The 13423-nt window shown below is 44.3% G+C and overlaps 1 protein-coding gene across 1 annotated transcript in view; it reads right to left on the bottom strand.

The window, feature by feature from the left end:
* The window catches only part of LOC311223437 (RNA polymerase II elongation factor ELL-like), a gene marked incomplete at its 5' end in the record, with an annotated part of 117207 nt that overhangs the window by 43835 nt on the left and 59949 nt on the right, over window positions 1-13423 (bottom strand). The window contains one exon of the mRNA XM_084308224.1: window positions 3212-3339. Coding sequence (XP_084164350.1) covers window positions 3212-3339 — 128 coding nt within the window. The remainder of the gene's footprint in view (window positions 1-3211; window positions 3340-13423) is intronic.

The raw sequence follows: 13423 nt of genomic DNA, 5'->3' as shown, positions 1-13423 counted from the left end.
ATGAGCTGGAGGCCGGCGTGTGGTCTGATATATACTACCATACCCGCGTGCTACTCTGCCGTGTAGCCGCTGACGCCGCTGAGGCAGGCTTATGCGTATTATGTTATGTCACTGTCCAGATATAGCCGGTCTCAGGCTAGCTGGTTCAAAGCAGGATGCAGCCAGTATATGGAGGAGCATGGAGGATTATTAGCTTTGGCTCCTCCTGGCAGCGTGAGTTGTTGGTCACAAAAGCAAACAAGCCCCACTGGACAGAAGAAGTAAATGGCGTTTATATTATGTGAAACCCAGGACCACATTAATGGCACAAAATGTATTAAGAGTGGGTTGTAGTCTCTGCCGGCGAGAGAGAGAGAGAGAGAGAGAGAGAGAGAGAGAGAGAGAGAGAGGAGAGAGAGAGAGAGAGAGAGAGAGAGAGAGAGAGAGAGAGAGAGAGAGGAGGAGGGAGGTAGAGTGAAAGAAAGAGAGAGAGGGAGGTAGAGAGAAAGAAAGAGAGAAAGACAGAGAGGGGGAGACAGAGAGAGAGACAGAGACAGATGCTCCAGGGTCACACCCACCAACGAAACCACGTTGAGCCAAGTAAGGCCAGTTGTTTTGCCATGTTGCTCTTGGCTCCAGCTCCTGTCTACAACCAGAACTAGCCAAGTTCAAACCACAGCTATAGCGTAGTTGGCAGCTCTCTTTGCTCTCTCCACTCCACAAACAATGGCTTAGCAGGTCCCTGTAATGAGCAGGTCCTATCCTGAAATGCATTGCAAACATTAGGGACATACCCTAACTCTGTAGTGAGCAGGTCCTATCCTGAAATACAAATTAGGGACACATCCCCTTTTCCCTTTTGTCAAAATCAAGTGTGCACATTTCATGAAAAAACTGTATTAAAATAACCCATACTGGAAGGAAGGACAGAATGACCGACACTCCAAGCTAGCATGCACTGGTGCTCTAAGCAGGGGAGATGTAAACCTCCCATTTAGGGTCATGTGACACACAACAGCTGACTGCTGATCTATAGGGGAGATGTAAACCTCCCATTTAGAGTCATGTGACACACAACAGCTGACTGCTGTAGGGGCCGGCATGAGTCTATGCTTTCCGTAGCCGCATTTCTGGAAGACGTTTCTGGTCATGTGACATGTGCGCCCAATAGCGTGACGAGCTGTGTCTTTTCCTATTTCCACGTCAAACAGCCTGCAAACTACCTGGCGTTCTATCGCCATTAGGGGTGGGACGATACATCGATCCAGATCGATACATCGATGTAATTATCAACAATCGAATCGGATCGATGCGATGTAATAAGATCGATTCATATCGATACTCTTATTTTGAAAATCCTGTGGCGAGTCTCATATCCGCCCAAGAACAACAGCAGTAGCTCCGTGTGTGTAGATGTTACAGCATAGCATTCTCCCTTTCTGTGTGTGTGTGTGTGCGCGCGTCTTTGGAAAGACCAGATGAGGTCAGAGGAGTTTGATGTTTAAATGTTATTTAAACATAAACAATATAATACATAATAAATGTAGGCCTATACATGATCATGCAACATCAACAAATTGTTGTAGGAACGGTTTGGGAGAGGGAGGTTGTGAGTTTTGAGTTCCAAAAAATGTAGCTTAAAGTTTAAAGCTCAATATATAAAAACGTGGCACTTTACAGTGAACAGGAGGTCTATTTGTATTAAAAACAATAGATTGATTTTCCTTTAAATGTCTGGAAGAGCTCAAAAATACAAATGTCAAATGATATTTTCATTACCTTTTTTTTGTTGATCTAAATGTTACTGATTGTGTTAAATGGGCATATGATATCATCTCATATCGATCGCAGGCACCTGAATCTAATCGTATCGTATTGTATCGTGAGAGACTTTGTGATATCGGCAAATATCGTATCGTTGTCCAAAGAATCGATATCGTATCGTATCATGATGAAACTGGTGATTCCCACCCCTAATCGCCATGCTCTAAGACAAACTCTAACCTTAACCAACTTCGAAAGAGTGCCTAAGCTTAACCGTCGAAAGAACTTGCCTAACCTTAACCAACTTCGAAGATTGCCTAAACTTAACCAGTGTAGAAACTGACGTCGGCCAATCAGAGAGCGTCTGCCAGAAATGCGGCTACAGAAAAATATCACGCGGCCGGCATTTTCCTCTAAAGAAACTCTTGATTAAAGGTAGAATCTGTAATGCTGTCAAATAGTGACCTCTGGGCAAAAGTATTGCACTTTGCTTACAGCTTTTGTTTTGGTCTTACGTAGGGTTTAGTAAGTAATCTACTTTTTCTCCCCCTTTTTTCGTATTTTTCTCCCATCCCAATTTAGTCGTTATGCCAATTCCCTTCCTGGTCATTGCACGGTTTTGCCCCCTACTGTCGGCCTGGGGACGGAGAAGACTACCACATGTTTTCCTCCGATACATCATGTGGAGTCAGCCAGCCACTTCTTTTCACCTGACAGCGAGGACTCTCACCGGGGGAGTGTGACGCGTGGGAGGATCACACTCTCCCCCAGATCACTTCCCTGCTGAACAGGCGCCCCGACCGGCCAGTAGGAGTCGCTGTTTACAACGACCAGGATACATACCCCACCGGCTTCCCACCCGCTAACACTGCCAATTGTGTTAGTAGGGACGACTGACCAAGACGGAGGTACCGCTGACAGCTGGATTCGATCCCAGAGTCTCTGCGGTGGTAGGCGAGCGCTTAGTCCGTTGCGCTACCCAGCCGCCCGGGTTTAGTAAGTTATTATACTGTGAATTTCTCCAAACCTGAGGTGTGGCCAGCGATAGCAGCCCCTCCCCCTATACCCACTCAACTCCAACCCACACATCAGACAAAAACTAAAAAAAAAAAAAAAAACAGAGTGCAATACCAAGAAGGCCTAGAGGCCGCTGGGAATTTAGCATATTTTTAACCTGGATCCTCAACTATTTTCAATTGTATTAGGCTCAACTCGAGGACAGCTGAATAAATAGTTGAGATAAGTGTCTGCAGGAGGGGGGGGGGGGGGGGGGGGGGGGGGGGGTGAAGAGGCAGAACGCTCGAGACACTGTTTTTTTTAGTTTTATGTCAACACAACAATGGGATTCAGGTTGAAAATCCTCTAAATTCCCCTTTCATTCCCCAGTAAGCATCGAGTCATCATGTTTATGACAAGAGAGGCTAACTGGAGATCAGTGCGCCGCCTCTGGCTGTTTTCTCGTCAGTACCTGGAGACGTGCTGGTGGATGCAGTCGAAGCTGGCCTGGGGCTGGTCCTTGCTGTCGCTGGACAGGTAGAAGGAGAAGATCCTCGGGGTGGCCGGAGACTCTGGAGCAGGAGCTGGTATCTTAATGTACTGTAGAGGGAAACCAACACGGCACGTTAAACTAGGATCGGTCAGTACAACACACATAAACCGTTTGTACAGTACCATGACTGCCTACATTTTTTGTATGGGTGAACATAGTGGGATTTAGGGATGGGGGCGATTCTTGCTAAAATATGAATCACGATTTTTCTCTTTAAGAATTGAGATCACGATTCTTATTTTTTCAATAAAATCATTTAAAAAGTAAAGTAAATAGTAAAAAAAAATAATAATAATAATAAATATATATTTCTTTAATAAAAAGAAATCGTCATAACTTAGAAATGAGATTGCATAGGTCTATGAATCGAGATGGAGATTTCTTTTCGATTAATTGCCCAGCCCTAGTGGGAATGGAACCCCATAACCCTGGCAGTGTTAGTGCCTTGCTCTAGCCATTGAGCTACACAATAGGGCTGGGAGGTATGAAGGTATAGAAATCATGGATCCATGCAAAGGTATGGATTTTTATTATACGGTTGTCCATGATATACATATATATATACCATAAGAAAATATACTGTATATCTTTAAGTTAATAAATTAAAAATGTACCCTTTTGAATGAAATAGCACTGTGACAAAAGACACATAAAAAAAAATTAAATCATGTTGTAATTTGTACTGGAAAACTAAAACACAAAACTAAGTGTAAATATTGTGATAGGATATTTTGGTCAGCTAAACAGGGAATGGAACCACTAACCCTGGCAGTGTTAGTGCCTTGCTCTACCCATGGAGCTACGCAGGGAATGGAACCCCTAACCGCAGCTAAACAAGATTAGATATCTTGACACATACAGTACGTCCCATGACAGCACAAAGTCATACATGTGCTGTATGTGTAGTTTCACACACACACACACACCCACCCACACCCACACACACACACACACACACACACACACACACACACACACACACACACACACACACCAGTATTACAGCATGGCCAACACTTCACCCCCCCCCCAAGGCCAGAAAACCTGTCAGCAGTTGCTCGTCAGTAAGAGTGACGCAGCGCCACATGCATTTTTTTTATCAGATTTTTAACTGTCAACTTTATCATATGGCAAAGCAATTATCTAGTCAGCAGAATTCGAGCAGGAAGAGCTCTATCTTGCGTCTTATAAAGTCAGGAACGCAGGGAGCTCTCAGAGGGTCATGGCTGTTGTAATCAGCATGAATCAATATTGAAAAAGGGAGCTGTGTTTCTGTGTTCGAGCCTCCTCTCTACCACGCTCTCCACTTTGTTTTCACAGCCTGCTGCATTTCAACTCTGCCGAAGGAGCGAACACGCACACTACCCTGCCTAAACACACACACACAACCCTGCCTAAACACGCACACACAACCCTCCCTAAACACACACACTACCCTGCCTAAACATACGCACACAACCCTGCCTACAACCCTCCCTAAACACACGCACACAACAACCCTCCCTGAACACACGCACACACAACCCTGCCTAAACACAGGCACACAACCCTCCCTGAACACACGCACACAACCCTCCCTAAACACACGCACACAACCCTCCCTAAACACACGCACAAAACCCTCCCTAAACACACACACACAACCCTCCCTAAACACACGCACACAACCCTCCCTAAACACATGCACACAACCCTCCCTAAACACACGCACACAACCCTCCCTAAACACACGCACACAACCCTCCCTAAACACACGCACACAACCCTCCCTGAACACACGCACACACAACCCTTGTTAAACACACGCACACAACCCTCCCTAAACACACGTACACACGATGTGTGTATGCACAAACACAACTGCTTCCAACACACACACACACACATACACAGGGGTGTGTGTTTGTGCTGTGCCTCTGTGCAGCGCTGTCTGCAACCTTAAATAAATCTCCCTGAGTAAACAGTGTTTTTAAGAGAGTTCTCCTCAGAGGCCCTGAGATGCCCTGGCAGACACACCGGAGCACAGCAGAGCTCCAAGCGGCAACCTCCTGGGCAGAGAGGCAGGCAGGCAGTCACACACTGTATATATACACACACACACACGCACACATGCACGCGCGCACACACAAGTTTAGTTTAGCTTATAGTTTTGAGTTTTTCCATTTGTTTTTATTTAGCGCTTTTGTATTTTGCTCCCATATCCCCAATTTAGTTGTTATGCCAATTATCTTCCTGGTCGTTGCGCTGCCTTACTGTCGGTCTGGGGAGGGTGTAGACTACCACATGCTGGCTGCCCTACTGTCAGTCAGGGGAGGGTGTAGACTACCACATGCTGCCCTACTGTCAGTCAGGGGAGGGTGTAGACTACCACATGCTGCCCTACTGTCAGTCAGGGGAGGGTGTAGACTACCACATGCTGCCCTACTGTCTAGTGTGCCTCAACAATATTCCATGCATCGTAATTTTTTTTCTCATAATCAGGTATTTTTTATGATAATTTTTACATTATTACATCATTATTGTTATTGTTATTATTAACAATATTATTATGATGGTTGTATCAACCCTAAATCTGAGTTGGGGGGGGGTGCAATGCAGACAAACAGCTGCATACAGTGCGACCATTTCACTCACATTTTTGCCCATTCATTTTTGGACACATCACACACCATCAGTGTGTGTACTGTACGTGTGCTGTCATAGCTCCACCTACAGGCCTAATGGAGAACACCAGGAGAACACCAGGATGTGAATGGAGGGTGGATGTGAGGTATATCGTGTAAATAAGTTTTGATTGATCGCAAGACTACACTGTAAAAATATTTATAATAATAAGTTACCAGAACTTAAAAATATTGAGTTCAGTTACTGTGCATTAAGGTTTTCAGTTTTCAATCCATAATAAGTTAACAGAAAAATAAGTACACAACCACATTATTTCAACCTAATAAAACTATGTTTATTGTCATTGTTTTAAGAACACAAGTTGACTTGGTAATACTCACATTTTGAGTAAAAAATGGCTTTTAACATGTGCAATGTTCAATGAAATAGAAAAATAAATAATAAAATGTGTTGATTAATCCCACTGGTCACAATGGTGACCGTAATAATGTTTTTGTTATAAGGCTCTGCAAATGTTACTGAATGTTGTAGCAATGTATTTCCAGCTAAATTGAAATAATAAACAAATAAAGGGTCTCAATTAAATATGTGGTAGTAAAAATAACCTGTGGGAGGATTTCAACAAGATAAATGCGACAACAGTGCAAAATATTTCACTATAATATTTCAAAGCAAAGCAAAAAAAAAAAAAAAAAAATGTATGCTGCCCCCTGTGCCTATGAAAATGCCCCTGCGTGCCTATGCAGGCACGCGTGCCTAGGGTTGCCTACCCCTGGTGTAGACTATCATATGCACACTACCCTCCCTAAACACACGCACACTACCCTCCCTGAACACACGCACACTACCCTCCCTAAACACACACACACTACCCTCCCTAAACACACACACACTACCCTCCCTAAACACACGCACACAACTCTCACTGAACACACGCACACAACCCTCCCTAAACACACGCACACAACCCTCCCTAAACACACACACACAACCCTCCCTGAACACACGCACACTACCCTCCCTAAACACACGTACACAACCCTCCCTAAACACACGCACACTACCCTCCCTAAACACACGCACACAACCCTCCCTAAACACACGCACACTACCCTCCCTAAACACACGTACACAACCCTGCCTAAACACACGTACACAACTCTCACTGAACACACGCACACAACCCTCCCTAAACACACGCACACAACCCTCCCTAAACACACACACACAACCCTCCCTGAACACATGCACACTACCCTCCCTAAACACACGTACACAACCCTCCCTAAACACACGCACACTACCCTCCCTAAACACACGTACACTACCCTCCCTAAACACACGCACACTACCCTCCCTAAACACACGTACACAACCCTCCCTAAACACACGCACACTACCCTCCCTAAACACACGCACACTACCCTCCCTAAACACACGCACACTAGTACCCTCCCTAAACACACGTACACAACCCTCCCTAAACACACGCACACTACCCTCCCTAAACACACGCACACTACCCTCCCTAAACACACGCACACTAGTACCCTCCCTAAACACACGTACACAACCCTCCCTAAACACACGCACACTACCCTCCCTAAACACACGCACACAACCCTGCCTAAACACACGCACACAACCCTTGCTGCTATACACAAACCTCCCTAAACACACGTACACACGATGTGTGTATGCACAAACTAGGGATGCACGATATTGATTTTTTGACACCGATACCGATAACTTTATGCTCCTCAAGCCGATACCGATATTTATTGTATTATAATATTTTTTTTAACTGTATATATATATATATATTTTTTTTTATATCAAAAACAAATTTTTTTTGAGTATTTATAAGCTCCGACGTCATCGGTACTGCTATCGGTACTCGAGAAATTATGGAGGTTTTTTTTGAGGAATTTAAACGTCGCAAACTAATCTTGTTGGCAGTTGTCTGCCTCTGTGTCTGCCTGCGCGGGGAGCTCTGTGCTCTCTGCCTGCTGTGCTCTCCTCTCTTCCCCTCCCTCCCACACACACACACACACACACCCACACACACACAGACACGGCAGCGCAGTACAGACAGCTCTGCTCTCATAATGGCGGACAGAACGAAATGTTCAAAAGTCTGGGTCTATTTTACTAAAGTCGATGCTGACAACGCTCGTTGCAACAAGACATTTGCCAGTAATGTATAAGCGCTGGTACTTGTCAATGTGGCTGGCGGGGAGATAACGTTAGCTCCGAGTAGAGTAATGGCTGACAATCCGGAGGTAAATAAACGAACGAGAGCTTCTGATTGGTGGTAAGAAGAAGAGGTGGGTGCAAGCCGTGGGACGTAATTGGCAGATCGACTGTCTGTCTCCGAATGTAACGTGACTACGTCACAGCCAAGAAAGAGAGCGCTGGATTTGTGAAAAACTCCCTGTTCCTAAACCACACGCTATCAGTTTTACCACAGTACTGGCAAAACGGGAGGAGGCTATAATAAAAACAAGCGCCCTTCATCCAAATCCACCCACACCGGATTTCTTTTAACCAAAAAATGTATTATATGTTATCGGAGCTATCAATAACGTTATCGAGTTTATCGGGATGACGTCATAATTGCTGATATCGGCCCGATAATTATCGTGCATCCCTAGCACAAACACAACTGCTTCCAACACACACACACACACACATACACAGGGGTGTGTGTTTGTGCTGTGCCTCTGTGCAGCGCTGTCTGCAACCTTAAATAAATCTCCCTGAGTAAACAGTGTTTTTAAGAGAGTTCTCCTCAGAGGCCCTGAGATGCCCTGGCAGACACACCGGAGCACAGCAGAGCTCCAAGCTGCAACCTCCTGGGCAGAGAGGCAGGCAAGCAGTCACACACTGTATATATATACACACACACACACGCACACATGCACGCGCGCACACACACGTTTAGTTTAGCTTATAGTTTTGAGTTTTTCCATTGTTTTTATTTAACGCTTTTGTATTTTGCTCCCATATCCCCAATTTAGTTGTTATGCCAATTATCTTCCTGGTCGTTGCGCTGCCTTACTGTCGGTCTGGGGAGGGTGTAGACTACCACATGCTGGCTGCCCTACTGTCAGTCAGGGGAGGGTGTAGACCACCACATGCTGCCCTACTGTCAGTCTGGGGAGGGTGTAGACTACCACATGCTGGCTGCCCTATTGTCAGTCAGGGGAGGGTGTAGACTATCACATGCTGCCCTATTGTCAGTCAGGGGAGGGTGTAGACTATCACATGCTGCCCTATTGTCAGTCAGGGGAGGGTGTAGACTATCACATGCTGCCCTACTGTCAGTCAGGGGAGGGTGTAGACTACCACATGCTGCCCTACTGTCAGTCTGGGGAGGGTGTAGACTACAGTACCACATGCTGCCGTACTGTCAGTCTGGGGAGGGTGTAGAGACTACCACATGCTGCCCTACTGTCAGTCTGGGGAGGGTGTGTAGAGACTACCACATGCTGCCCTACTGTCAGTCTGGGGAGGGTGTAGACTACCACATGCTGCCCTACTGTTAGTCTGGGTAGGGTGTAGACTATCACATGCCTCCTCTGTGGAGTTGGCAGCTGAATTCTGTGAATACATTTTGAAGTTATGGACTCTGCATTTTATCCAAATCGCTTTAGAACGTATACCCAACATTCACCCATTCACTCACATTCAGATACCAATGTATCTGGCAACCATGCAAGGAGCAGTTAGAGGTCAAGTGTCTTGCTCAAGGACACTTCGACCCACTGCCGGGAGGAGCTGGGAACCTTCGGATTACCAGACGAGCCCTCTACCTCCTGAGCCACGGTCCCCTTCGCACACTCCATGCCAAATGTCAGCCAGAATTGTTGCCACTAGAGGACATGTGTCAAACTCGAGGCCCGTGGGCCAAATCCAGACCGCTTGGCATTTTCCTTCTGGCCCCCAGACTGAACTCGCCTAACAGTTATTTGTGGCCGCTGCCTCTCCAAAAGGCACAATTCAACTGGCCTGTGATGGAAATCAAGCGCACCTCAATCTCACTGGGCGGCAATACAAATGTCCTGACTTTTCAAGCAAACGCACAGAGTGTTATTGGCACCTGCCTCGTGTTTGTATTGAATAAAAATTAAAGCTGTCAAAGTTAACGCGGTATTAACGCGTTATCGCCCGATTCTATTAACGCCACAATTTTTTTTAACTCACGATTAACTAAAAACAAAAACTATTTTTTTTTTACTAGACTTCACTCAGGTGTATTATTGATGCTCTCATTGATACTATGTTTGTTTCTGAAGTGTGTGTGTGTGTGTGTGTGTGTGTGTGTGTGTGTGTGTGTTAGGGCTGGACGGTATGGTCTAAAATTTATATCACGGTATAATTTGAAGCATAGACGGTAACGGTATATATCACGGTATATTAACTTATCTTAAAATGTCTATATAAATGCTTCTGAAGGGGTAAAACACTGGTATGGCAGCTGTTATTCTGTTACAGCTGCTGAGCTATACTATAGCTAATGTCCATCAATATCTTCCTTTTTAATTAAATAGGTTCAAGAATCGAATCAGGATTGTTAGCAGAGAGAGGGAGAGAGAGGGAGGGAGGGGGCTGCTAGTGTAGCCAGCTACCGTTAGCTTGCCGAGGCTCCAGCACATCGACAAGCTGCTGGAGCCAGCTAACGTTAGCTTGCCGAGGCTACCAGCACGTCGACAAGCTGCTGGAGCAAGCTAACGTTAGCTTGCCGAGGCTCCAGCACATCGACAAGCTGCTGGAGCAAGCTAACGTTAGCTTGCCGAGGCTCCAGCACATCGACAAGCTGCTGGAGCAAGCTAACGTTAGCTTGCCGAGGCTCCAGCACATCGACAAGCTGCTGGAGCAAGCTAACGTTAGCTTGCCGAGGCTCCAGCACATCGACAAGCTGCTGGAGCAAGCTAACGTTAGCTTGCCGAGGCTCCAGCACATCGACAAGCTGCTGGAGCAAGCTAACGTTAGCTTGCCGAGGCTACCAGCACATCGACAGTTAACATTACATAAGGTTTTAGCGCGACGTGTGCATTCCAGAATGGCGAGCATGCAAAGTATGTTAGACCATTGGACTCGTGGCAGAGTTTACATTACACATAGAAACTGCACGACTCGCGAGAGAAGTCACACAGCTGTGTGCAACGCAGGGCTGAGGAGCTAGTTCGCTAATGACAATTGCGTGTTGACACGCCCACTACGCGAAGCCTCTGTGCTCCTAAATAACTTTTTCCAGTTCGCACATATCCATTATCTATAACTAATTCTATCTATTTTTAGGGGCAAATACGAGTGAAATAGTCGCGCTGTGGTTACATGACGTCATTGCTATTTTAGAGCTGCTCTACCGGTTACAAGGTATAGTCAAAATCCATACCGTAGAGCAAATTGATACCGTTTATACCGTATACCGTTTATACCGTCCACCCCTAGTGTGTGTGTGTGTGTGTGTGTGAGATATATAGAGAGAGAGGGGGGTGAGAGAGATGAGGAAGTGGCAAGAGAGAAAGAGAGCTGGGAGAGTGTGTGTGTGAGAGAGAGATGGGGGGGGTGTGTGATTACTCAGCCCTTGTGTGGGTGAATGTATCAAGTTCCTAACGTTTTCTTTCCCCTAATATTTCATGCACACTTTATTCATGGTTTTAAATTATTATTTTCTTTTAAGTTATTTTGTGCATCACTCTGTTTTGAATTTGATGCAAATTTGCAATGCATGAGGGTCAACCTTTTGTGTTAAATGGCTGCATAAAGCAAGCATTTGTTGACTCGCATGTTGATAAGAGTATTAAAACTTGGAACTTGAAAAAGATCCGTTTAAGGTAGACAAAAAAAATGCGATTAATTTGCGATTAATCGCGAGTTAACTATGGACAATCATGCGATTAATCGAGTTAAATATTTTAATCGATTGACAGCACTAATAAAAATACATCAACCCTGATTCTGCGGACCATTGGAGGAAGGACCCAATATTTAGCCTTCAGTTGTAGTTCAGTTCAAGTGTATTTACTTTCACTTTTAAAAGCTCGTCAGTCATCCGTTTTCACTCGACTCAAGCTGTGGTATTATTATCAAGTGGCTAATTCATCATACTCTGAAATAGAATACGTGGAAATTATTGGTTTTGCGCAAGATAAGTGAAAGCTACGGTAGAAAGAGATGCTGAGGTGAGAGATCAGCTTAACCTGGAATTGCTAATCTGACAAACTATTGTGGGTGAATAACTAATATTAGGTATTATTAGCTTGCAAATTCATCATTATTTTTATACATTTCATTTCACGTCAAATGTATATACTTTTTCTCTGGACTCTTTTCGTATCACAAACAGTACTGTATTTGCAAATCTGGTATGTCATAAATGTATAGATGTAGCAGTACTGTCTATCTGTATGTCATATATGTCATATATGTTACGATGAATTGAAAATGGGGGACCCTGATGTAAACAAGACGAAAGCCTTTCTCTGGTCTGCATCCCCTTAACAATTGTATGTATTGAGCTGTACTGTACTATACCCATTCTGCAATCTGTTAATAAAGTTTTCAATCAATCAATCAATCACATACCTACTCTGTGAAAATTATTGTTTTGTACTAAACCAGTGAAAGCAAGGTGAGAGATGTTTTGTTGTGTATTCTACTTTGTTCTCCAATAGTCCAGGACCAGTTTAGCCTACAATTGCTAATCTTACAAACTCTTGTGGGTGAATAATTAATTGAATCCTAATATATGTAATTAAAATCTGTAGAAAATATATCTATAATAAGCCAATTATCCATAAATGATAGACAGCCAACATTGTATTCATTGAGATGCCAAATGAACAGAAGTGCATTTACAACACATTGAGCTGGTATGCACAAATTGAATAGATAAACAAAATGACCAATTAAGCAAGTGACATGAGGAAAATGCACCTTTTTTAGGTATTATTATGTGTCCGGCAACAAAATCATCTGTATTTTAAATGTCTGAACCCTGGGTTGTTTGACACCCTGCGCCAGAGGGTGGGGAGCTTTTGTGGACCAATTGGCCAACCGATTTATATCTTTAATACCGAGACATGTATGAGTTTGGAATTACTAGAGAACTTATTGTATGTTTGGCTGTGGTGCACCTACACTCCCACCACCTTTACCATACAAACCTTTTTTTAATTTCTTGGATTTGTGTCAACTGTCAAGATTATAAAACAATATTAAAGTGTTGGTAACTAGTTAGTTATTGTAGCGGTAATTTTTCCTTCTCAAAACTACCCGGTGCAGGTTTAAGTCCACAGATCAGACTAACTGTACGTTTGAGAGAGGGAGAACGATATGGAGAGTGTGTGTGTGAGAGAGATTGAGTGGGAGGACAGAGAGAAAGAGAGAGAGGATTGGAGAGACAAAGAAAAATAGAGGTAGAGAGAGGCAGAGGGAGAGATGGAGAGAGAGACACACACTAGCATAACCTAATAAAAATCCTTACAGTTAATAATG

Source organism: Notolepis coatsorum (assembly GCF_963971535.1).
Source record: "Notolepis coatsorum genome assembly, chromosome: 2".
In the NCBI taxonomy this organism is placed as follows: domain Eukaryota; kingdom Metazoa; phylum Chordata; class Actinopteri; order Aulopiformes; family Paralepididae; genus Notolepis; species Notolepis coatsorum.
This window is presented reverse-complemented; position numbering and strand designations above follow the sequence as displayed.